Below are 23,679 nucleotides of genomic sequence, written 5' to 3'. Positions count from 1 at the left end.
AGATTTGCTATACGTTGGAAACATTATTGCCGCCTACTCAACAGTTCGTCGTCAGCTGTTAAAACATTCCACTACATGCCGGAACGAAAACAAAGTTCTCCTGCCCGTTATGGAAATCACAGATAACAGATATATACTTCTAACTTTTCCATATTAATCTTAGAGAAAGAGTTTGTTCTACAAAGTGTTAGATTTCATTGAAATACTTTAAATTATTGAACACTTATTAGCTCTATGGCTATGTTTGAAGGCACAGAAAACTGATATACATATTCACATAAGAACTGTGTGTAAAATTTGCTTAAGCAGCGTGGCGAATACTTGCAGATGTCATCGCGATCGACAATATGTTGTGTGCAGCATTCACAGCACGACACTTTACGCAAAATTTTTGTTATGCTATTGGTTAAAACAAATATACAGGCTCACATATGAACTGTGTAAAATTTGATCGAGCGTGGCGAACACTTGCAGATGTCACCACAATCGACACGAGGTGCCACCACGATTTGGGTGCTGCTTTCACTGAGCCATAATTCAGGATACAACATTCACTTCACGCTAGATTTTTGTTTTGCTGTTGGTTAAAATGACAAGTTTATTTTTGTTTTATTCCTATCGAATTCTCGTGTGATTTATGCGACATGGAAATAAAATTGTATTTAACACTTAGGGAAATCGTGTGATAAGTGTTAAAATTGTTGTAGTTGGAATATTTCTATAACAGGCAGGAGGATTTTGTTATCGTTCCGGAATGTAGTGGAACGTTTTGAAAGATCGCGGCGAACAGTCGAGCAGGTGGCAGTAGTGTTTCCAACGTATAGCAATTTGAAATTTACACAGGAGTTTGAAAAATTTTGTTCGAGCCTGTATATCTGTTATCTGTGATTTTACTGATTGTTCAGTAACCAACATCTGAAATTCGTTGAAGTAATATTCTGATATCTCGGTAAAGAACATATTTTTGATGAAGTTTTGCTTAATATGTTTCTTTACTTGTCAGTAAACAACAAATAATTCGAATAGTGTATTAGCCTTCACTTAAATTTGGCGATTGTCATATAATGTATATATAATCACAGACTAACAGACATGACAGTATGAGTAAATTCTTATAAAACATATTTTTTCGTGATGCACAAGCTCCACCTATATTGTACTGCGCGAACTACTTACTATCTGTACACCCCTTGTGTTATGTAAAAGTTTTTTTACTAGTTGGTTTCCCCACGTTTGTCAACACCGATCAGCTGCTTGAAGGGATGCCTGATTTCATCAAAATATTTGAAAATGAATCGTCACAATAAATTATTGGATTACGTTGATAATATATTTAACTTTTTCGCGATGTTGGAAGGTAACCATTTATTTGACTCAACGTTGTTCATCTAGACTATTTTTTATTGTGTTGGTAGTTTTCACCAGAAATTAAGTGGCGGCAGACCAGAAGCAAGTAAATATTGTAACAAAACGGGTTCGATTTTGTCTTGCGTTGGAGGATGAGAAATAGGCACAATTATGTATATAGTTTTGGCAATATGTATTAAATCTGTATCCTGCATGAAATTCGCATGGACCTATACAAATCAATACATTACAGGTAATTCTGTATGAATGGCAACTCGGTTGGTAAATGAAAAAAATAAACACAGTCTAAATGACAGACAGGATGTTTTTGATAGGGTAACGTGGCGCCATCATGACACATGTGAGTACTGTCCCAAATAAAGGAATATTCGAAATGACCGTTAAATTGATTGAAGAATCTAATTTGAGTGTCCTGTCTGTTAGTCTGTGATATAATTTTCGTGAAGCTGGAAAATATATAAATTGGATGAAGGAAAATAATTTCGATAGTTCGTAAAACGTCAAGTGAAATTAGAAGCTATATGCGTTTCATATATACCTATAAATATCTGTTTATTTACAGGTAAAGGCGATGATGATCTGTTGGTAAATGAAAAAATAAACAGTCTAGATGACAGACTGGATGCAATGGCGACATTCGCCATGGCGGATAAGAACATGCATGTAGGCATGTTTTTGAGATCTTTATTCGTTTCATTTATCCAATCATCCTCAGTTTTCCCGACAAAATTGTTGGAGTAGATCTTACGCTTCAAGTTGGCCCAGAAATTCTCGATGGGACGCAGCTGGGGGACGTTGGGTTCGCCGACTTAGGTACTACATCGATATTCACCCGCTCTATCCCCTCCAACGATAGCTTCTCAAGTGGACCAACGCCAGATCCGGCCAAAACACCGCGTCTTCGCCCTCATGGTATTTTTTAATGAACGACGCAACTTCCGGCAGGCATTTCGTACTATAAATTTTCCCGTTTTCGGCCAGTCCGAAACGAAAGAAGAGATTTTTTTGACATCCCCTTCTCGGTGATTGTCAGCCACAGTAGCACCTTATTGAGGAACTTGGTGTGTGACATGAATTTCACCTCGGAGCTTACTTCCTTCGAACGTACGTTCCTGGCTTATAAAACCAACGCCCCATGCAAGCCAACTGCCACCCCGCGGCACAAATGTGCACAAATTTTCTAGGATGTAAAGAAATGATGAAAATACGTTTTTTGGAAGCGACCGATATTGTATTTCTCCGATTAAATATAATAAACCTTTCAACTATTACTCTTGATCGTCGTTTTTGATCGTTGCAAACCACTGAAAATGAATGCGCCATCTACGTGTGAATTATTTTTTCCGTACGTAGGAGTGCGTTCATAGCTGATTTGAGCTGTAATGTGTCAAATTTTTTTCACTTTTTTCACGACAATATTATTGTATATTGCTTAGCTTGGTTCTAAGAATTTTGCTAGCAGCGTAGTTCTTGTCATTTCTTTCGATTTGAGACACGGAACCAGAGAAGCCAGGTCTGCAGATTTGTCTGTAAATCTGCAGATTTGGGGTATAGTGCTGCAGACATTTTTTGTTGTGCAGACTTTTACAGACTTTTGAAATTCTCGCAGACTTTTGAAATTCTCGCTGACTTTCGTCTCTATATTTACAGACTTTTGAAATTTCCGCGACCTTTTTTTTTTGCTCGCCAAGTTAGTTTTGCGTGTCATACTTTATAGAGAAATTGCTGCCAGCAAGGCATACTTGCTCACTGCAGATTTTTTTTCAGATTTACAGACCCTGTCTGCAGATATTTGAAATTTTTACCTGGCATCTCTGCACGGAACTACTTTCTGATTATTTGGTTGTTGTGTATAGCTGTGGCGTGTACTTGTGGTAATAGTGAAATAAACATAGCAGCAGATTGGAGGAAACATTGAAACGATGTCCAAGCAGTTCAAACGTAAACAATCGCAGAATACAGCACTGTCGACCAATTCTAACTGGAACATAGATGATTATCGAACTATTCATGAGCCAGATGAACATTGGGACCTACGGCGCACTTTTATGTTGCGACATCAGCACGCGATTCCGGAGGATGAACTCGTCTGCATGGCTCAGGTATTTGTCAATGTGGAGTTGTTGCACTGCCGATATCCTTTGGAAACCATGGAACGACTTAAGGAATTATCTGAAGGAGTTGCCAATGAGTATCGTGCTTCCAGAAGGAACAAACTTCAACGCACGTTCGTTTCGGCTTCGGATGCTGCAGCATCCAAGGTACAACGTAAGGGACCCGAAGAACAGGTTTCCCACAGTGGCTCACAGCTAAGAGCAGAATACTCGAGGAAGTTCAAACCAGTACAGGATATTCAAACTATTGAGGATGTTTACAACAATGTCGTGTTGATGAATAACAACTATGAACAAACCAAAATAGAGTTTGACAAATTAGGAACGGGTCAGATGCAACTTGTTACTTCGAGAGGCTCGAGCGGAAACGTCTTAGCCCAGATACAGATAGCACAGTTTGTCTTAGCCAAAGCGTTATGCGATGGAGAAAAATCGGCTAAGAAAGATGTGAAAGAGTTGTTCCTAAATACGATGGCTCAACATTGCTACAAAATTATCGTAAGACTATACACCGCTGATCACATTTTGAAATATTGTTTATGCTTTCTTAATTTTGCAGCGAAAGAAACAGTCCGTCAGCTTGAACAGCCAGAGTATCGAACGAAAGGAAGTGGATGGAACCGTTAACCATCGGGGACAAAAGATTGTGAATGACTTCAAGGAGCAAAAAATTGACGAAAGCAATTTGGGATTCAAGTTACTTCAGAAACTCGGCTGGGGCGGTGGTTCTTTGGGATCTAGAAGCGGTGGTATTGTTGATCCCATTAACTGTCAGATCAAAATTGGTCGTCAAGGTCTTGGTGGTGGTGGTGGTAGTGGTAGTGGTGGACAAACTGAAAATCCAACAAAAAAACAGAAAATTAATCCCACCGACCAAACCTACGAGATCGATATTAATTTCTACAAGCGGACTATGCAAAATTTTCGAGACAGTGGCATTGAGTACGATTTAGTATTTAGCAATGAGTTCACCAAGGAAGAACGAGCTTTATTCCACAGGTACGGTTTCCATATACTATGATTTTGGACTGTAAAATAACAGCATTATTTTGCAGCATGGCTCAACGGTTGAATCTGAAAACTCGTAGTTTCGGTAGTGACAAAGATGGGTCAAGGCAGTTTGTACTGTTAGGGCGCAAACTGACACCGCACGAGCTGCTGGATCGAATTCTCGTTGAAAAAGATCCTATCTTTTGCGAAATGTACTATGTAGAAGCTCCGGAATCTGATAAAAGCGATGATTAAAATATAAGTAGATTTCTTCTAAACAGATCGTTTATTAGTAAACCCTTTTTCTCATTTAGAATAATTTTGACCCTACAGCATTGGTTGGTGATTCGTGCAATAATTGCAACGTATTGCTCATCCTTTGTTTCTGGTAGGGGAGCTCCCAGCTTTTTTATTTTGACAGTAGATGGCGCTTCGTAGAAGATTTTTGATTATTTTTTTGGTGAATACCTCCCTGAGCTGGTGGGGGAATTCCCAGCTTTTATTTTTCAAGAGTAGGTGGCGCTGCGACAGTTGTTTAGTACGTATTCTCCTGAAAAGGTTCTTGTCTCGGACTGGTGGCTCAGCCAGCGGGTGGGCCGTTTCACGGAGGTCATACGAAGGAACAAGTTATAGTATGGCTTCCCGGGATTTTCTTGTAAATAATACACTGACAATAATTTATCAGCAATTCTTTTAACATTCAATTTACTTGACAAATCAAATGCAATTTATTTATCGTGATGATTATAATTTGCCACTTATACACCTCAATTCTGTTGTCTATTATTGATATTTAAATGCATTGCAACAGTGGAGACCGCAGAACTGACCCAGAGTCGCCCAAACAACTTTTGAAATGTTTGTTTTAGCAACCTGGAGTCGCTCTAGATTGGATTCCAATCGCGTAGTTTTGTCTGAAAATTTTCTCGGGTCGCACCACGACATCCACGCGAGTTTGTTTATTTTTTTTCTTATTTTATGAGTTGTTGTTTAGGGCGCGTATCACGTGTTCGTTTTACTCGGAGTCAGAGTCGCCCGCGTCTAGGTTCAAAAACGAAAACGTTATTAGTAAAATAGTCACACAACACAGCTCGTTGTGCGCCAATCGATTTTAGTTGGGAAGCATTGCACAACTCGATACGCGCCAAACAATCATCGAAAATCTAGCATGCATTGAATGGAAAACTTCCAATTCCATGTAGAAGTTCTCTGTAGAACGTCTTAGAAAATCAAAAAAACCTAATCCACCTAGTGGTGTGATAATGCATTTCTCTGTCATCGACACAGTCTCATTAATATATTTTTTACCTTACTTATACTCATCTTTTACCTTTGAGATAATTTCGAACACTACTTTTGGGCTCATTTTTGATACCAATTGTTCAGATGGATTCGGGTAGTTCACAAAAACATGCTACAGCGTTTATATCACATTTTCATTAACAAGCGTAATAACAAAGATAAATAATAAAGACATGCACGTGCATATAAATATGTTTAAAAAATGTGGTTCGTTCCCGGTACCTTCTGAAATGAACGCACTCACCGCTTGGTGGAGCGCGAGATTAATTGCATTGTTATCATTTCAACCAAAGTGTGCCATAAAATCTCAATATATACAAATGAGCTACCGAATCGAAAGGGTTCTCACGGTTTGACATTTGCACTATGAATGTGATGATGGGAACTCAGCAGTGAAACCAATTTATCACCATTGGTGCCAGTTTCACGGAGGACCGTAGATGTGCGCCAAAAAAAGATCGTGACTGTCATGTCTGGAAATTCGTTTGTGGTAATAATACATTTGAAAGTGGTCATAGGTTACTATTTGAAACAATTAGATGGATAGAAAAAAGTAATTGGACGATTACGTCACTTGTACGACTATAGCTTCGAAATTCAACATGTCAGCCATATGATCTTCGGTCTCAAACGAGCCTAAAATAACAAGATAATTGAGTGGTAATGCGTCTGGACGTTTGCGTCACTTATACCGCTATATCTCCGAAACCAGAAGTCACAGCCATTTGAATTTCGCTTGATCAATGATCTAATAGTAGCTTTTGAAGGATCTTAAGTTTGTTTAAGTCGGTTCAGGTCAAAATACCTCTCTTACCCTACTTTCAAAAATATTTAAAGACTTTGAAATTATGTTCTCAGACAACAAATCCATCGATTAAAACAATTAATGAAAAATCTATTGCAATCGATAAATAGTTCGTTTGGTTGCAGCAGGGCCATGCAACTATTTGTAAATTTTTAGACCCGTAGTCGTTCGATTGATGTTCAATCAAACAGGATGCTCAGTACTTTTATACTTCCATATACAATTTTCCCGGGAACGGAAACCATTTACAGTATTCATCGCCATTCATTTCATGTACAGTGCCACACGTTCATTCATAATCCGTTGTCTTTTGTTCTGTCAATGTCAGTCCGTCAGTCGTACTCGAAACATCTGCGTCTAGTGTCGTGGCTTTTAGGCCGTACGTGACATTGTTCTCCATGATATTTTTCTTCTGTACTGATTGTCCCTGAAGAAACCAATTCGACAAAAAAAAGTGTCTTACAGTAGAACTCTTGTTGTAAATGAGTGTGAGTAGTTCATGCTAATTACGCCGAATTCTATAATTGAGATAGATAGGAGTGTAATGCTAAAATTAAAACTACGCTGCGGAAAAATCACTCTGAATGTGATAAAGTTTTAGTACTTCAATATCATTTTGATTGAACTGTAGGTGATAGATGAAATGACGTGACTTAGTGAAAGGCAAGCCTGAGGTGTACAGTATAAATAATAACGACCCTCTCCTAAATGTATCGAACACGGAACGTAATTGACCGTAGTAATATCTGCATGGTTGTATTCAAGGGCAGTTCCGTAGGATTGTTAATTTGAGACGTTTTCTGTTGTCAAAACTCGGCGGTGAAGACCAATTATTCAGGCCCTGAACGAAAGTTTAATAGTTCCTTCAGTCAACAGTTGCTGGTACTGCATTTGAAGTCACTGTCGTAGTCGTCGTCGGTTAATATGTACATATAATTACACGTTTCAATCGCCCCGGATACCGCACAGGAGCTCTGTACTTAAACAAAAAAAAAGTCGGCAAAGTATAGTGCAGCCTAGTAGTGTGCGGCAGAATATAACTTTACGTAACTAGCCGTATGAAGCTGCACTGCGACCTATCTTTTGAATGCTGGTCTTTGGGTGCTCATGAAGATATTTTTGTGTTGTAGTTAGTTCATGTTGTGAAAAACCGCTTCATACAAAGGCGGATAAAGGTAGCATACAGTTGCGGGTAGTAGGATTCGATTCACCGACAGCGTAGCTAAGTACTGAATTGACGTTCGGAAGGCAGAGTGATACGCAAAAACAAACCGAAAGATGTCTATCGAGGACCGATTCAACGCCGCTGTGAACGTCATTCGAAGTCTACCGAAAAATGGTGAGTGTTTTTTTTTGTTTTTATAATGGCAGTATTAAATATTGTTGTTTTCCGTTCACTTCACCCTGACCATGATAAGATAGGTTGTTTTGTTTCACCGAATCGGTATTTTTAGCCGTACGCTCTTTGAACTTGTTAATGATAACTTATCAGAGAGATTTAATCTGCCAACAATAAAAAAAATAGATGATTGCCACCTACAAGCTAAGGTTCGAACATCTGAAAAAGCACATCGAATCTTTGATTAATCTTTCTAAGTCTCACCAACACGCTAGTCGAAACCTGTTTGTCGAATTACTTGAAAATACAGCATTCACGGTAGGTCAAGCTAAACTTGTCTACTGTTCATTAACTAGCTTGTCACTTATTAGCATGGCGAAATAAGTCACCGTTATGTGATGACTATTTCTGAACTGGCTTTCCTCGCAAACGGTTTTGCATGCTTTTCATTTTCTTATGCAAAAGATTTATAAGTGATAGATAGACGACGAAGGTCACCCGGTGATTTGCGTTGGTCTGTTGTGGAATTGGTTGGTTCAGAAAGAATTGGTACCAATAACAGTACGAGTATGGTCAAATAAAAACTTGATTCGTCAATTTTCGTTTATCACATTTTTAACTAAAAACGAAATAATTCATAAACGTAGGACTAACGACTGGAACGAAAAAAATAGCAGTGAACATCCTACGAATATGGGTAAAGCACAGATGTTGCTGTGAAACAGTCAGCTCTGCTTATGCATCTGTAAAAATGACAACAAAATTCAATGCAGTGCCCTTCTAACGTGGAGTGAAACTAGCCAAGCGCATCAAGGTCGATTGTCAAATTTTTGTCTCGAAAAATACAACGCTAGCAAGAACGGTCAGTTGGTTAAAACCGAATCCAATAAACTTGAAAGGCTCATTGCGAATCGAATTTAGAAGAAGATCGGAAACACCTCACTAATTAAACCATTATTTCGAGTGTTGATTTTGAATTAATATGCAAACAAAACGCTGAGGCAAGATGGATCAACTATGGTTTTAGCCAGTCTTCCTGAGAAGAAGACAGCAAAGCAAAAAAATAAAATAAAACGCTGAAAGTCACCCAATAATGAGTGATCATTTTTTTTATATAGAAGAGTAACACGGGGCAATATGAACCCCGTAAGAAAATACCGGCGCAGGTTTTCGGTAAAATAATAACCATGAGAATTTTAGGATTAACATATAATGAAGGTAAACAAAACATTTTTTTTTCATTTTCTTGAATTATAATGACTAACCAAAAGATAATTGGTACGACCCTCGAAATCTTTGATTTGACTACTTTGATTGCGTTCAGAAAGCTCGTCGAATGGAACTGCAAAATCCGGAGTGGTTTGGTTTCAAGTTGGCTGAAGATGCCAAAAACAACACAGAAAAGTCTGAGTGCGGAGAGGAATCAGCGGGCCTACAAAAAAAAACTGGCACCTGTGTTCGTCAGCTGCGCAGCCAGATGTCAAAACTAGAGTGCCTATAACCAGAGTGACGACATCTCATCCGTAATTTTGGCAACAATTCAAAACATTCCATTAGCTTTACATTGAATTGACAGGTCGTTTGCTCGTTTGGAACTGGGGCTGTCATTCCAAACGAACAGCTGTCGCCACTCTGATTATAGTCACTCTAGTCAAAACCAATTCCCAAACTTTTTCGATCCGAGTAGTACAAAGCCAGTAAACATCCGAAGCGGCAAATGAAGCAGAATTCTGTGGCCAAAAAGCGTGCAAGGCTTTTGCACGAGCGTGTTTTGACTTTGATCAAACTAGATTTGAACAGCTTAGTAGCTTTCGGTGTACTAAAATAAGCCATTTTCGAGTATTAAATGAAGACTCCAACCCGACCTGTAGTAATTTAAAGGTTAGGTAGGTACTGCGTCAGGTTCAGATTTCTGATTGATTGCAATTTAATTTTAAACGAGAAGTAATTATTTGAGTTATTAAGATTAGTTTAGAACCGGTTCGTGTGACAGACAATTACTGCAACATTTGCGTATTGATTATATACCCTCGGTTGAACACTGAATTTATTACGGAGGCTATGTTATAAGCATCAGTTAGATTAGTTTATTTCAAAGTATTATTCAAAAGATAATTTTTCTACCGAAAAACAAACCTGTTACTCTGAACTGTCTCTTAGGTTCTTTGATAACTTACTATGTTACCTCGATCAAAAAGTTTCCGGAAATTAATTGGAATAGAAAATTAAAAGTAATAGATTATGATATTGCCCGATATTCTTTTTCGACTGGAAACGATGTGGTTTTTTCGTTCGCGATTCATTCGGCATACGTCATTCACTCGCTTGATGTATGCATTGCTTGTCATGCTCGGAAATCCACGTCTCAACTCCAGTAATAATCCGTTTGATGAATGTTGGGTCAGATTCAGCCATGAAAAACATGTCTTTTGCGACGTCAACGCGGTCGCTTTTTTGCATAAAATTCAGGTTAAATTGTACAAAATCGTGGACACGAACAATCACAGATGCACTCAATACAGCGTAACTTTTAAAAATGTCCAGGTACCAAACTGAAAATTCGATAGAATGTCAATGACAGATGTGCTAACCTAAAAAATAATAATAATCTAATCAGGTGACTGCAGAGATGCTAGGCAAAAATTTCAAATATCTTCAGACAGGGTTGGAAAAGTACACACAGTCTCGCTTTTATATGTATCAATATAAAAATCAATTGTATCAATTAGCTCTGTAGTTCAGTTGAGTGACCAATGTGCTTGTGATCTAATGTTTCTCGGTTCAAGTCGCGGTGCTGCTAACGATTTTTTTTGTTTTTTTTTTATTTCGTTCGAAATCAAGCCATGTAATTATCAAATCAGTGAAATCACACAATTTTACATGTTCTTGAATAAAAATTTGTGTGAAATCCGACGCTCCATTTATGTGCATTTTATAAGATGTAAAATTACAAGATTTTTTCGAACTGTGAGGTAGTATTCAATTATTATGACTAACAGATTTTTTATGTCGCTTAAAGCCAATGCGAAACCCAGTTGCTGTCAAATTCATACATTTGATAGCAGTTAGGGTCGAAACAGCAATAAATGTAAATTAGAAGTTGTCGCGATGTGTTACAAATGCTCGTTGTTTAACTAGTTACGACACGTTACTTTTTAGTGTGATATAAGCGTTACGAAATGTTACTTTTATAGTTAGTAATGAAAGTTACGAGGCATTGTAAGCGTTACTTTTTAGTGGGCTCGAAGCGTTACATGTATTACTGTCTTGGGAATCTGACGTTTTGATGCGTTACATGCGAACTCTAGTGAGGTTTCAGTTTGACAATCGCTGTTTTCTATGATATCTTTTTATTTTTTGTAAACTATTAATATATTTTTTCTTTATCACTACTTTCCGACATACCAGAGACTTGGGTGATTCGCATTGTTCAGATGCCTAAGCCCAACTCCTCTGGTAGAGGTGAAAGTTAAGTTACTAGAAGATTTCTGCTTGCTTAAAATGACTCTCTGTCACGTCTCACTTTTCCGTTCTATATTTTCACATCCTTGCTCTCCCTTGAGTACTATCATTCTATAATTTTCATAGTCTGTTTCTACAAAAAAAAATGATCTCTGGTTAGGAGAATATGGCAAAAAGAAAAAAGAAATATTGACTACTAAACTTAGTCGTTAAAAAAGAAAAAGAGTAACTATTAATATAACGAGGCATTACATGTGTAACTTCACGGTCAGTTTAGGGTATTAAATTTAGGTGAATTGTAAAAAGTGTCAGATGACGGATGAAATTTCACATTGTAATAACAATTGTAAATTTAACTTAGCTCATAACCCCATAAAGAACTTGTTTTTAAGATTATTGTCGCTTTAGTTATTAGTATTAATATTAGGGATAAGAATGATCCTATTTGAAATGGTAACTAATGTAATTTAAGGAAATGTATCATTTTAATATTTATAATCTGTTGGTACAAAAAATGAGAAGTTTTATACCTGCTTGAGTTAGAGTTGAAAATTTGATAATAACTTAGCTCCAGTAGACTTTTTCCCTGCTTCGAATAAATAAATTTGTTAAATGAAAAGTGAAGAACATATTAACTCCTGTCGGCCCTTTTTCCGAAGTACTCTTGTTCCATGCAATCAAACTTACATTTAAATACAATGGTATATGTGCTTTTATATTATAATTTCCCCCCATAAATCAACAAGATTCAGTGTGAAACCCTGCAGTAGGTGTTTGTTTTAATACTTAATAAATGACAAAATAAAAGAGCTTTAACCAGTTGTTCACAAATAACACATTCGGAACGATAACGCTCCAACAGCTCGGAAATCACATAAATCTCAGCTCTTGTCGACACACACGACACTTCGGTAATTAGCGGTCCAATTTGTAGCACCGCTGAACGTAATACGGCTCAAGACAGTGTGCAACGCACTGATGCATTGCAGACAACATTTAATGAATACAATTGGTTTTATGCGCTTAACGGACAGTCGCTAAATTGAGGCTTAACTTCCTGTGCACCATCCTCAATCCCGTGGACTTGTTTAATAGCAAAAGCTTACATCAAACTGTGAGAGCTGGACGATTGTGTTTTTTTTTCTTTTGAGAAGTCTGTTGAGCATCAGGTTTATGTTATTTCCGGTAGAGTGTAAAATCAATCAATAAAAACAATTTAATATAAAGGCGAATGATGCGCAGAAAGAAACCGTAATTAGTGAAAGTGAATAATTCTCGAACCAAAGGACTCTGGCTGATCTTGGTTCTTCTCGATCTAGGTGACGTGACGACTAAAACTTACTAAACTTTTTATTGGAAAATTAAATCATGTTTTTTTTCAATTTCAATTCAAACAGGTTAATGTAAAAATTATCACTCGAGTGAGTATTCCACTCGATCCACTCGAATGCGAATTGACGGGCCTTTCGTTTGACTTCTTCCATCATGTTTTGCACAGCCTACTTTGCCATTTTCCCTCGCCGCAGAACGCCAGTTTACCTTGGACAGTAATGTAGGTTTCGGCTGGAAAGGTGTGGGTTAACGGCTCCTGTATATTAAATTACATTAATACGAAAACCTGAAATCAACTGTTTCTTCTGTTCGATAGATTGACCTTAAGCATCGAGTTTTCGCGTCGCTATAACAGCAGTATTGAAGAATTTTCGAACTATTTCTTTCTTTATAATTACTTCGTAGAGCCTACCTACTTAATTACACTACATGAAGAAACTACTAACTTTTGAATTTATCCCAGCCATCAGGGTCTGTGTGTGTATGTATGTAGCAAAAATATGTACTCACTTTTCCCCACTTTTCCGGATCCGTATTTCCGGTTTCGAAGCTATAGCGCGATATATGGAAAATTTTCAATTTCATGATTATTTTTTTACAAACAATGACGAAAACAGGTACAAATCCCATAAAACTGGCTGATAAATTCTTCTAGTTTGCAGAACTTGATAGTTTGTGGGCATACAAAAACTTAATTCGACACCACTGATCTCCCATTTCCTGTTCCGGAAGTCCCACAAGTAGTGAGAGATTTCAATTTATCAGTGATGCTTGAACCGATTTTCAAAAATCTTATACTAAATTAAAGCTCATATTGTCTCAGAAGCTACTGTGCCATTTCATCCGGATCCGACTTCCGGTTCCACAACAACAGGGCGATGAGTGTCAAGGCGATAAAAAAGGACGATACAAAGCCGATACGCACCAGTACGTGCTGGCACGGAATAAGAAAACAAAATTCGCCCTTACAAACGATGCATACAGCGTGCTTTCGTACACGCTATAAATAAAACGAAAACCAACACCGAAGCTCATTACTTACTCACTTTTCTCAGATATAGCGTGACCGATTTTTACAAACTTAGGTTTAAATTTAAGGTCTTATGGTTTCATACAAAGCTTTAAAACTTCATCCGGATACAACTTCATGAATGAATGGGGCGAAGCAAAAAACGTAAAAATTTTTATAAACTGGGCTCGAAACTATTCCAATCGTTAGTCATTGTTTGTAGACGGCCTATCAAAATAATTCCGGCTATCCTGGGGTGGAATCATGTAAGGTGATTATCACCAAGTGATTATCACTTTTGAAAATTTGGAATCATGTAAGGTGATAATCACCAAGTTCTGTCACCACTGCTGAGAGGCTAACATCACTATCAAACGTTGGCATTACGTAAGGTGATAGTCACCGCGATTTAATCACCTTCATGTCAAAATGGAGGTGATAACAATTTAGTTATCACTTTCAGTAGTGATTTGATTTTTTGAGAAGTGGCTTTATAAATTATTGTCCGTTAGGTGAATTTCAAGCCACTGATATAAACAACCTACCAATATTGGTCGGAGAGGATAATTTTTTAATAAAATTCGTACTGATATTGTGTCAGAATTAAATACCAAAATGAAAAGTAACTTAGTTTATATAGTTTAAAGAATTCATAGAATGAACGGTAGTATTTATCAATTAAATCAATTCATTTATGTTATAATTATTATTTGAAGGAATATCATTGGGGTATTCGTAAAGTCAAAGATAAATTGCTTTCTGGAAAAGTGATAAGTTTATGAATGTAGACATCTCCTGTTGCACATAACGTAACATTAAAAAATCTATGCTAACATTTTCAGTAGAATTAGATGGCCGTGACTTAGTAAGCGACATATCAGTCTCGTTCAACTGAACGAGTAAAAAAGATTAAACTGCGTTCTTAATTTTCTTCTTGTGAGTTGAACTAAATAAGGCAATATTTTTGGACAATTAGTTGCTGCTAATCATAGTGGATATTCGTAGTACCGGTGGGTAAAATTTCCAAAATAAAGGTAGCATTTGAAAGCTCTGTGAAATGCCATAATCGTAAAGTGAATGAAAACTATACAAGAAATTATTTAACGGATCTTTCTCATTCGAGAGGAATGCCATCCGTAGTGAAACATCAAGAAGATCTAACAATTCGTGTCATTTCAAAGCTAGCAAATTTATCCCAAAGAATTGACTGTGACATTGATTTCCATTGAAAAATAAAAATCGGCGCTAAATTAAACCAACAAGTGATTTTTTTTATTTGTTTGTGCGCAGGTAATTTTTTTCAACGTTACTCTTCGATCCATACAAATCATCATTGATAAACATGACTCGAATTAATGAAAAAAATTGAAAACTAAAGGAATAAAACTTTAGATTTTAAAATATTATATGCACACTTAATTTTTTTAGCTGAGTCTCGGCAAAAAAATGCCGAGATTCGCACAGCCGAGTAATCAGCAATCATCTCGGCAAAAATAAAATTACTGAGCGTCTCGGCACCCTAAAATTTGACAAACGTCAAATATTGCCGAAATCGTCAGCATAAGATTTACTGTTTGCTCAGTGAAACGTTCACTGCATATTCGGCAATCCAATAAAACGAAAAAATGAAAAAAATAAATTACCGAATCATCAGTAATTAAAAATCTAGTCAATTAATTTTGTATTTTCTCAACATTATAAACACGCCATTCAGGATAAAAAATTCATTTTATTAACACTTAAAGGAGGCTTACAAATTTGTTGCCAGTAGTGCTTAAAGCCTACCTGAAAACATGTAGCATAAATAAAAAGCGGCGTTTCCAGATGCGGCCATCTTGAGTCGAGCTGGAAATATGAAAATAAAAATATGCATTGATTTTCGGCTTACAAAAATGTTCAATATTTAATGATGCATATACGGATTGTTCAAAGAATAAACTTACTTTTATCTATTGAATTATTCCTTGCATTGGGTTATTTTTTCGCATATCCCCCAAAGTTTTGTCTCGAGGACGCTTTCCACACGGTTCCTCGCTTCTTCGAAGATTCTCCATTTTTTCACTCGAGAATTTCATTAGAAAATAATCGCACAATGCGAAGCGAAAATGTAACGCGGCAATAAATGACAGCTGTCGTGCTGAATCTCGGCAACAGCTAGCGCATATTCCGAAATCTCGGCAAACGTCTCTGCTGATGTCGGCATATCTGTTGTTTACTGATAAATTCAGCAAGCAATTATGCCAAATTTCGGCAAAGTGAAGCATTTTACCGAAATATCAGTGAATGCATTTAACGAAGTTCAGAAACATGCGTATTGATTACTGAGCAATCAGCAAATTTACGTGTTGCTGATCAGTTTCGGCATTTTATTATGCCGAGCTCAAGAAATGGTTTTAAGTGTGTGGGTATACGCCACTTTCATATGTGACTCCTCCTAATATCAACGGTATACGCCACATTCATATTTTACTCCTGAAAAAATGACGTTTCTTGACAGGTGATAAATGGAGTGAAGTTGGCTCAATCACCGGTGATGGTGATAGCAAAAGTGATCACCTTCGGTGATTCCAAACATTCTGGTGATCACCTCGTTATCACCAGGAGGTGATAGTCACTTATCACCTTACATGATTCCACCCCTGGTTCCCGATTTCCGATTCTGGAAGCACCGAAAATAATGTTCAAATGCTCCAAAATGAAACTCAGTCTATTTTCGAAGAGATGGTTTGACCGATTTTCACGAACTTAGGTATAACATTCCTGAATATCATCTGGATCCGACTTCTGGTTCCAGAACTACTGGATTAAGCGTTAAAAGTTTTATACCGCCACCTAAAGCTACGAAGTGAAAGAGGGAAAAAATCTTTTCAACTAGGTTCAGAACTGTTCAAATTTGTAGTTAATATTTGTTGCTGGCCATACGAACCAACTTCGACTATTCCGGTCCTTGAAATTAGGTTTCGGCAATATTCTAAATAGCGGTCAAAAAGTGCAAAAAGGATCTCACTCACTTTGTTTTCAGGATGGCCAAATCGATTTTCACAAACTTATAGATTCAAGGGAAAAGTCTTACAGTTTCATGCAGAATCCCAGAATTCGTTTTGGATAATACTTCCGGTTCCGAAACTATAGGGAGTTTTGATCCGCAGATTTTGCCAGATTACGTTCGAACAAACTCAATTTCTATTTAATGAACAGTTGTTTCTAGAACTCCACAGTAATATTTATGATGGTATGAGTAATATGAGAAAGGTATCATTACACTACTAGGTGGATAAAAACAGGTTTTTTTAACACAGCTACATATTGCCTACCAAACCAAATATTTTTCTTAGTCCTGAAATGCTCCTATCGGCGAACATGTGAATCCTACCCCCATAGGAAATTCATACCGTTATACCATATTTGAAAGAGCTTGGACTGGAGACAACTTTCTCAAAATTTAGTTAGTACGCTTCATTTGAGAATTAAAAGCTTAGCGCATGTAAAGTGTGTCGTTATATGACATATGCAAGTGCCATCATATTTGAAGACAAACACGAGAAAAGGTTCTTAGTGCAAATGAGAGTTTCTCTTTGTTTACTTTCTCTTTCGATTATTACGTAATCCCTCTATCCAACCTTTTACATAGAATAACGACTGAACCCATCGACTTTCGTTTGTTGGAAAATACAGGAATAAGCCGTTATAAGTGAAAGAGTATGTCAACAAAGAGAATCTGTCATTTGCATTTGGGACCTTTTCTAATATTCATCGAGATTTAATTCCTAAGTGTCAAACATGTAATAATGTTTTGAAAAAAAATGGCAGAAAGAAACATTGGAAATTGATTTAATCTAATTTTCCAACACGTGCCCTAGAATTTGTTTAGACAGTAGTAACTACAATCATTTAATTGCTGGTGAATTTCTATGAAAAACGCCGAAGGCAAGTGACAGTTTCTCTTTGTATATTCTCTATCATCCTAGCTCTTTGTATGAAAGCTGAAGCTATCGACTGAGTATTGTAAAATTGGTGATAGAATTATAATCGTACCACAGCCTGTAGCATAAATCACCAGAGGATGTTTTATTCTTATTTCGAAGATTCATAAAATGTTTGTGTTTTCATTTAATGGAATTGTGGATCGTTGAAAAATATTGGTTATTTTTTAGCAGATTTTTACAAAGAAAATATAAAACCTAATCTGATAAATCTTTAGTGAAATAAATTATGTTTAGCCAATTAATTCAATCTGATATGATGACATTTCAATGACAAGTTTTCATGCATTCAATTGGAACAGTATTCTACATGAGAAATGAATGTAAAATCCGTTAAAATTTAAGTATTCTAATCAGTTCATGTTTACTTTTCTGACAATTCGACTGTCAATCCATTTGAATATAAAGTGTTATATATTTATAATCAATCTACTGTTTGGTAGTTTGAATGAAAGTGTATTAACTCTAAAGTTTCCAATATAAATCAAAAGCTTGTAGTTTTACCTTGAAAGAGTAAAGCGTCAAATATAAAATCAGTTCGGTAAATCGCGAAAGAAAAAGTAAACAAAGAGAAACTGTTATTTGCAGTTAGGCCCTTTTGTCGTGGAACGATCGAATTATGTATTCAAGTACTATTGATTTGTTGTTCAGAAAATATTGTATGGCTCTTCAAATAATTAATGTCATTTTTCATTGAGAACACTCGTGGAGTGTTTTGCTCGATTAGTGCACTTTTCGTGTAGTCGGGCAATCAAAACAGGTGCACTGTGTTTCATTGATTTGCACCGCACGAAAAAAATGCACTTTCGGGGCAATTCGCGGGCAACTATTTTGCACCCGTTTCCTTTTCCGAGCAGCATGCGTGCAAAACAAACTTTACAAAACCGTTTCATTGATCGGCTGTCAGGGCAAAACACTGGCACCGAGCGATTGGAATCAATGAAAAACGACATAAGGGGCTGTCCATAAAAGACGTCACGCTTTTTTTGACGATTTTTGACTCCCCATCCCCCCTTTGTCACAAACCATACAAATATGAGGGAAAAATCGATTTATTACATGCTGTCATTAGATTAAAAAATATCCCTGAAACTACAAAATCATCGGAATTATTTTATTAATATCAATTATATAAATTAACAAAAGTATTTGGTTGGAATTGATGAAACATTTAAATCGTCTGTTTTATTCCTCCTAGGGGTACACAGATATATTATTGTTTTAGGTGAAGAATAATATTTCCTTAGTATAGCATACAGGGCTGAGAAAATAAAGACCAACACCTCATCAAAACGAGATCACTGCCGGAGAATCTTTTCATGATCATTTGATCAGTGAATTTTAAATCACATCGATCAATTTCGGTACTGATCTTCCGTCATGGGTAGTGATTTTGAGCTAAAATGATTCTTGATTTATGTAAGTTCAATCATTGGATGATTCGATAAGCTTTGATGTTGGTGGAGGAAAATCACATATGATCAAGATAAGACATGACTTCTGAAATCGTTGATCTCCCGCCCTTTTTCAAATGGAGTACAATTGAATAAACTGCATCAGAATCAGATAAGAGAAATTCTTATGTTATACTATTATCAATGCTAGAAAATCAAATTACTGAAAAAATTGTCAGTGCATAACTTAAGTTAAACCGTTTGAAGGCATCTTTTTCTTTTTTACTCATATTAGGCAAAATTTATTAATTTCGCTAATTTACTCGCTCCTCCGTGCACTTTTTCTGATCACAACAGAAATGATTTCCTGCATCACTCATTTCCGAATTTAAAAGAAGAAGCTTTTACATCAACAAATACACGTTTTCCTATAGAATGTAAACGTTTATTGTGGAGATTTTTTCAGGAAATAGGGCAAAGCAGTACTTCAAAATTGTGCTCATTGAAAATATTGGACGTCACATTCCAAAAACCTCCCTCCCTCCCCCCTGTCACAAAAGGTCACGTTTTATGAAACACCCCCCTCCCCCTTGTGGCGTGACGTCTTTTATGGACAGCCCCTAAGACATTTTGTTAATAGCGTTTTTGGCTCTTTCGACTGTAAAGGTTGCCGACTCCCTGCACTCGAGTTTTTCCTATGTTTGAATAGCAAACTAACTTGATCATTAAAAATATTTTAGGTTAACCGGCAACTCTCAAGTTCCCATAGACGACCTTGAAATAGAGAGCGATAAATCCATTCTTTTTTGGCCTTCCGCTGAATTTGGAGTATACAAATATGTACCGAAACCGACCCACCGAGCGCTCTCCTCTGCATGTTTATTTCTAGATCGTTTATTCAAAACATCTTAACTACGAATGAGAGTTTATGGCAAAGCAAAGTTGGATATATTATTTACTGCAAGAAGGCAGTGAGAAGCGTAAAAATCTCCTGGTAATGGAAAAAAAATATGAATGAAGAGGACTTTCTTATGTGGATATGACAATTTGAAAAAACGATCTACATTTGTCGATAACCAGTTTAAGGGCACTCCAATCCGAGCTACTTCGACCGGCGATCGAGTTTTGGTTTTGTCATCCATCGTTTGGAGATGCCGCAATTTGCTTTGTGCTTGAGGGTTCACGCAGCGCTTGGAACCGGCATTTGTGCGTTAATATTTGTGTAACGGCTCGACGATAGACCTTGGCAGTTGGTTATGCATCGACGAGCGAGCGGCCGACGGGTCGCGTGCGCTCCCAATACACATGTTTTACACTTGTTACGTGTGTCCATTTTGTGGTCAAATAAATCACACCGTCATGTTAACAATCACCAGAGAAAGACTGAACATTTGTAAAAAAAAACCTTCAACATCTTCGGGGGCCAGTCGAAGGTTGGTTAGCTCGTGAGGCGTAAATTTTCGCAATAACACTAATTCAGTTATCAACTGCGGCGACAACACAATGCAAGTCATTGTTCGGTGCATGATAACAGTCGTAAATAATTTCGTTATACTGTTCGCAATTGCAGTTCCGTCCGTAGCAGATTAGCGAATGATAATTTATTGCGTTTTTTTTCTCCCTCTATTTTTCAGGACCTTATCAACCGAGCAATGATATGCTGCTTACTTTCTACTCGCTTTTCAAACAAGCGACCAAAGGAAAGTGTTCGGAGCGACGTCCCGCGTTTTGGGATGTCGTCAATCGGTGAGTAGTTCCCCCTCGCATCCCGTCCCGATATTTCGTAACGGTTGTCGTGAAATCCTCCTTTCAGAGCCAAATGGGATGCCTGGAATCGACTGGGAGAAATGCCGGAAGAGGTGGCTATGCAGAAGTACGTCGATGAGTTGAAAAAGGTTTGTTTTTTTTTTTTAATTTCTCAATAAGTCAAGTTTTCTCTGAACAATCCCGTTTACCGTCCAGATCGTCGAAACGATGTCGTACACCGACAATGTGGCCAACTTCTTGGAGCACGGTTTGGGCGATGAAAGTGTCAGCATCAAAGACTTAGATATTGTCGCCCCGGATACCATGCAGAAGGTTCGTTCCCGGCCCAATTCACCACTGGCATCACGTGATACCAGCCCAGTGCGGGGCACTGCTCAACCGACGCCGCTCGTCAATGGTTATCACAACGGTGCCGCGGTTAAACCGGTGCTCACTAATGGCTACCTTCATTACTACCAGAACGGAAATACGCAGTCGGATATGAGCGATGACGAGTACATTGACACGGTGGATGATTCCGAAACCGAGTATCCGTTCCGTCCGGTTGGAGTCGTATCGAGTCACGTGTCACGCAATCGGATGACACAATCAGCTGCTGTTGCTGCGGCTGCTGTTGGCACCGTTGAGTTAGCTGCCAATCGAGAGTTGTACCCAGAAGTAACCGCCCAACTGAACCGGACCATCGAACGACTTAACGCCAGTGTTCAACAGGTCAACAACCGGATCAATGTGGTGGAACAAACGATCGCCAGTATGCGTAGCGTCCAGCAGCGGTCTAGAAACTACCCTCCCTGGTGGCCGTTTGAGGAGATCTCGCCAAGGCTGCTTGCGATGATCATTCTGTGGCCATTGGTCGCTAACCGGATGATGGTCTGGTTGCAGCGAAGGAAATAAACTCACTAACTAGCTGTGGGCTAGTTCAGTGCGACGGGGCAGACGGGCGTGGATTACTAACTTGAGTGCGGTGTAAATACTAGTGATTTTAGGTTTAGATTATTTTTCAGTTGAATAGGAAGATTTACATAGCAAAGCCCAATTGAAGGGGGCATATTTGAAACAGCTCTAAAGGTTTAGGCTAATTACATTCCGGCTGGGTGCAGGTTGCCTTTATAAATAATAATCCAAGGTAGCTCAGGTATTTTAAGTTAACGTAGAAGAGTGGTTGCAGTGGTAATTCTACCGTTTGGCAATGGTATGCCTAGTGTTAATGATGATCATTCATTTGAGTAAATCGACGAAACAGAACGCAACACGCTCCACTGTCAAGAACAAAAGTGCAATTTATATTACCATGTATAGTATGTATGTTTTGCTGCATTTTTTCGGGCAATTTTCTTATATTCAGCGAACAAATCCTTCTAGCTTTTAATTTTCATTTATTTACAAACCCCAGAAGACAAGTTACCAGAATGAAATCGTTTCTTTTTTTACTTTTTATTTGCTGACATGTTTCATAAGTATTATTTGTTTTTTTCATCCGTACTCTCGAAGTGTTTATAAAACGAAATCCAACTCAAGCGTAGGAAGTTCAACGAAATACACAACTAGAGCTAACTAAGATGTCGAACGATTTAACTTTACTACAAAAGAAACTCCACCGAATCCAATTTCGTCTCCGTCAATCCAACAGGTGCGTGACACATCCAGATGCCGACGGCTTTTTGCTAAAATAATGGATATGACCTCAAGGGGTACAAGCCATCGCTAAATGAATGGGAAGTAGGTAATTAAAAAAATCAGTTTCGGTGATCTCCACAGTGCGAGTTTTGTAGTATGCCTTGCGATTATTGGTTTTTTATTTGATCCTTGAATTTGATCTTTACGCTTTGCGCCGTCTTCCGACTTGAACACTTTGGCCTGAGGTGCCGTGTCAAAAATTGACATGCGAGAACTTAAATAAATTAACGTTCAGTACCAAAGCATGTAACTACATCTCAGGACACCAAAAATTGGGGAAAAATGATTAGGCCTAATCAGCTTACAAAGTAGGTACAGGAACTGTTTTCAAAGCAGCCCGTTTTTTTTTGCCTGAATTCGATTCAATTCGTCGAGATCAGAAAATGTGTAACAAAAATGCACTGAAATGAAAGTCTCACAACATATTTAAATTAAAATCGAAACGCTGCATAGTCTATTATTAAATTGCATTTTCACAAACTAAGATTCAGATGAATGGTTTTAAAATTTATAGAACTCTACCGATTTTTTCCGGATGCAACTTCCGGTTCCGGGATTACAGGCTTTTAAGTAAAAACTTCATTTTCCAGTGCGTTTTACTGCACATGATATCGGATCCCAGTTCTCGGTTGCGGAAATACGATCCCTTTTTTCGACTTCCGCACACTAAGATTTGATTCCGTTGTTCGGTAATTTTTTTTGGACGAAAACTTTCCGTAATCAATAGAATTTACTGATATTTCGGTACATGAACTGTTCGGATCTCAAAACAAAAAAAAACTTTTTCGTAGCAGCTTGTTGCGTTGCAGCAGACCCTGTCAGCTTGGAGCGAAATCAATCTTCAGTTCAACAACGCCATCCCATGGCATCACATTCAACATATCATGTCAATTGTATGGGTGCGCAGCCCTACTATTTTGGCGCGCACGAATTTGACATTCCTCGTCCCTATACTTCTATGTATGAGATTCGATGCGGACTCACCTGAGGGCGACATGCTCGCAAAAAAGGATGTTGCCAATGATTTGTTCGGGAAATGTGAGAGCTGGATATCTTGTTAATATGATGTCTTTGGTTGCAGCTAAATGATAATATATTATAAAATTCATTACACCATTTTGTTTCCACTTTTCTTAC

The 23,679-nt window shown here is 37.6% G+C and overlaps 2 protein-coding genes across 4 annotated transcripts; both read left to right on the top strand.

The window, feature by feature from the left end:
- Window positions 1-2,790: 2,790 nt before the first annotated feature.
- LOC131435201 (NF-kappa-B-repressing factor-like) lies at window positions 2,791-4,750 on the top strand. Of its 3 annotated transcripts, none has more exons than XM_058602846.1 (4): window positions 2,791-2,881; window positions 3,136-3,980; window positions 4,042-4,481; window positions 4,538-4,750. In XM_058602846.1, the coding sequence occupies exons 2-4, from the start codon at window positions 3,291-3,293 to the stop codon at window positions 4,725-4,727; spliced, it is 1,320 nt and encodes a 439-aa protein (XP_058458829.1). In that variant the 5' UTR covers window positions 2,791-2,881; window positions 3,136-3,290; the 3' UTR covers window positions 4,728-4,750. The 3 variants fall into 3 exon arrangements, with proteins under 3 accessions (XP_058458829.1, XP_058458847.1, XP_058458838.1); XM_058602864.1 differs by having other exon boundaries at window positions 2,796-2,881; window positions 3,225-3,980; XM_058602855.1 differs by having other exon boundaries at window positions 2,870-2,916.
- A 2,165-nt stretch (window positions 4,751-6,915) lies between these two features.
- LOC131435192 (acyl-CoA-binding domain-containing protein 4-like) lies at window positions 6,916-22,423 on the top strand. Its single transcript, XM_058602833.1, has 4 exons — window positions 6,916-7,918; window positions 20,733-20,844; window positions 20,912-20,993; window positions 21,061-22,423. Exons 1-4 carry the CDS (start codon window positions 7,858-7,860, stop codon window positions 21,757-21,759), a joined length of 954 nt encoding a protein of 317 aa, XP_058458816.1. The 5' UTR covers window positions 6,916-7,857; the 3' UTR covers window positions 21,760-22,423.
- The last annotated feature ends 1,256 nt before the right edge of the window (window positions 22,424-23,679 follow it).

This window comes from Malaya genurostris, chromosome 1 (assembly GCF_030247185.1).
Source record: "Malaya genurostris strain Urasoe2022 chromosome 1, Malgen_1.1, whole genome shotgun sequence".
Lineage (NCBI taxonomy): Eukaryota > Metazoa > Arthropoda > Insecta > Diptera > Culicidae > Malaya > Malaya genurostris.
This window is presented reverse-complemented; position numbering and strand designations above follow the sequence as displayed.

Coding starts and splice junctions, on each gene's coding strand:
- LOC131435192 (XM_058602833.1), top strand. CDS start 7,858: ATGTCTATCGAGGACCGATTCAACGCCGCTGTGAACGTCATTCGAAGT. Junction 7,919..20,732: donor TCGAAGTCTACCGAAAAATG/GTGAGTGTTTTT, acceptor TCTATTTTTCAG/GACCTTATCAACCGAGCAAT. Junction 20,994..21,060: donor ACGTCGATGAGTTGAAAAAG/GTTTGTTTTTTT, acceptor TTTACCGTCCAG/ATCGTCGAAACGATGTCGTA.
- LOC131435201 (XM_058602846.1), top strand. CDS start 3,291: ATGTCCAAGCAGTTCAAACGTAAACAATCGCAGAATACAGCACTGTCG. Junction 3,981..4,041: donor AACATTGCTACAAAATTATC/GTAAGACTATAC, acceptor TTAATTTTGCAG/CGAAAGAAACAGTCCGTCAG. Junction 4,482..4,537: donor GAACGAGCTTTATTCCACAG/GTACGGTTTCCA, acceptor ATTATTTTGCAG/CATGGCTCAACGGTTGAATC.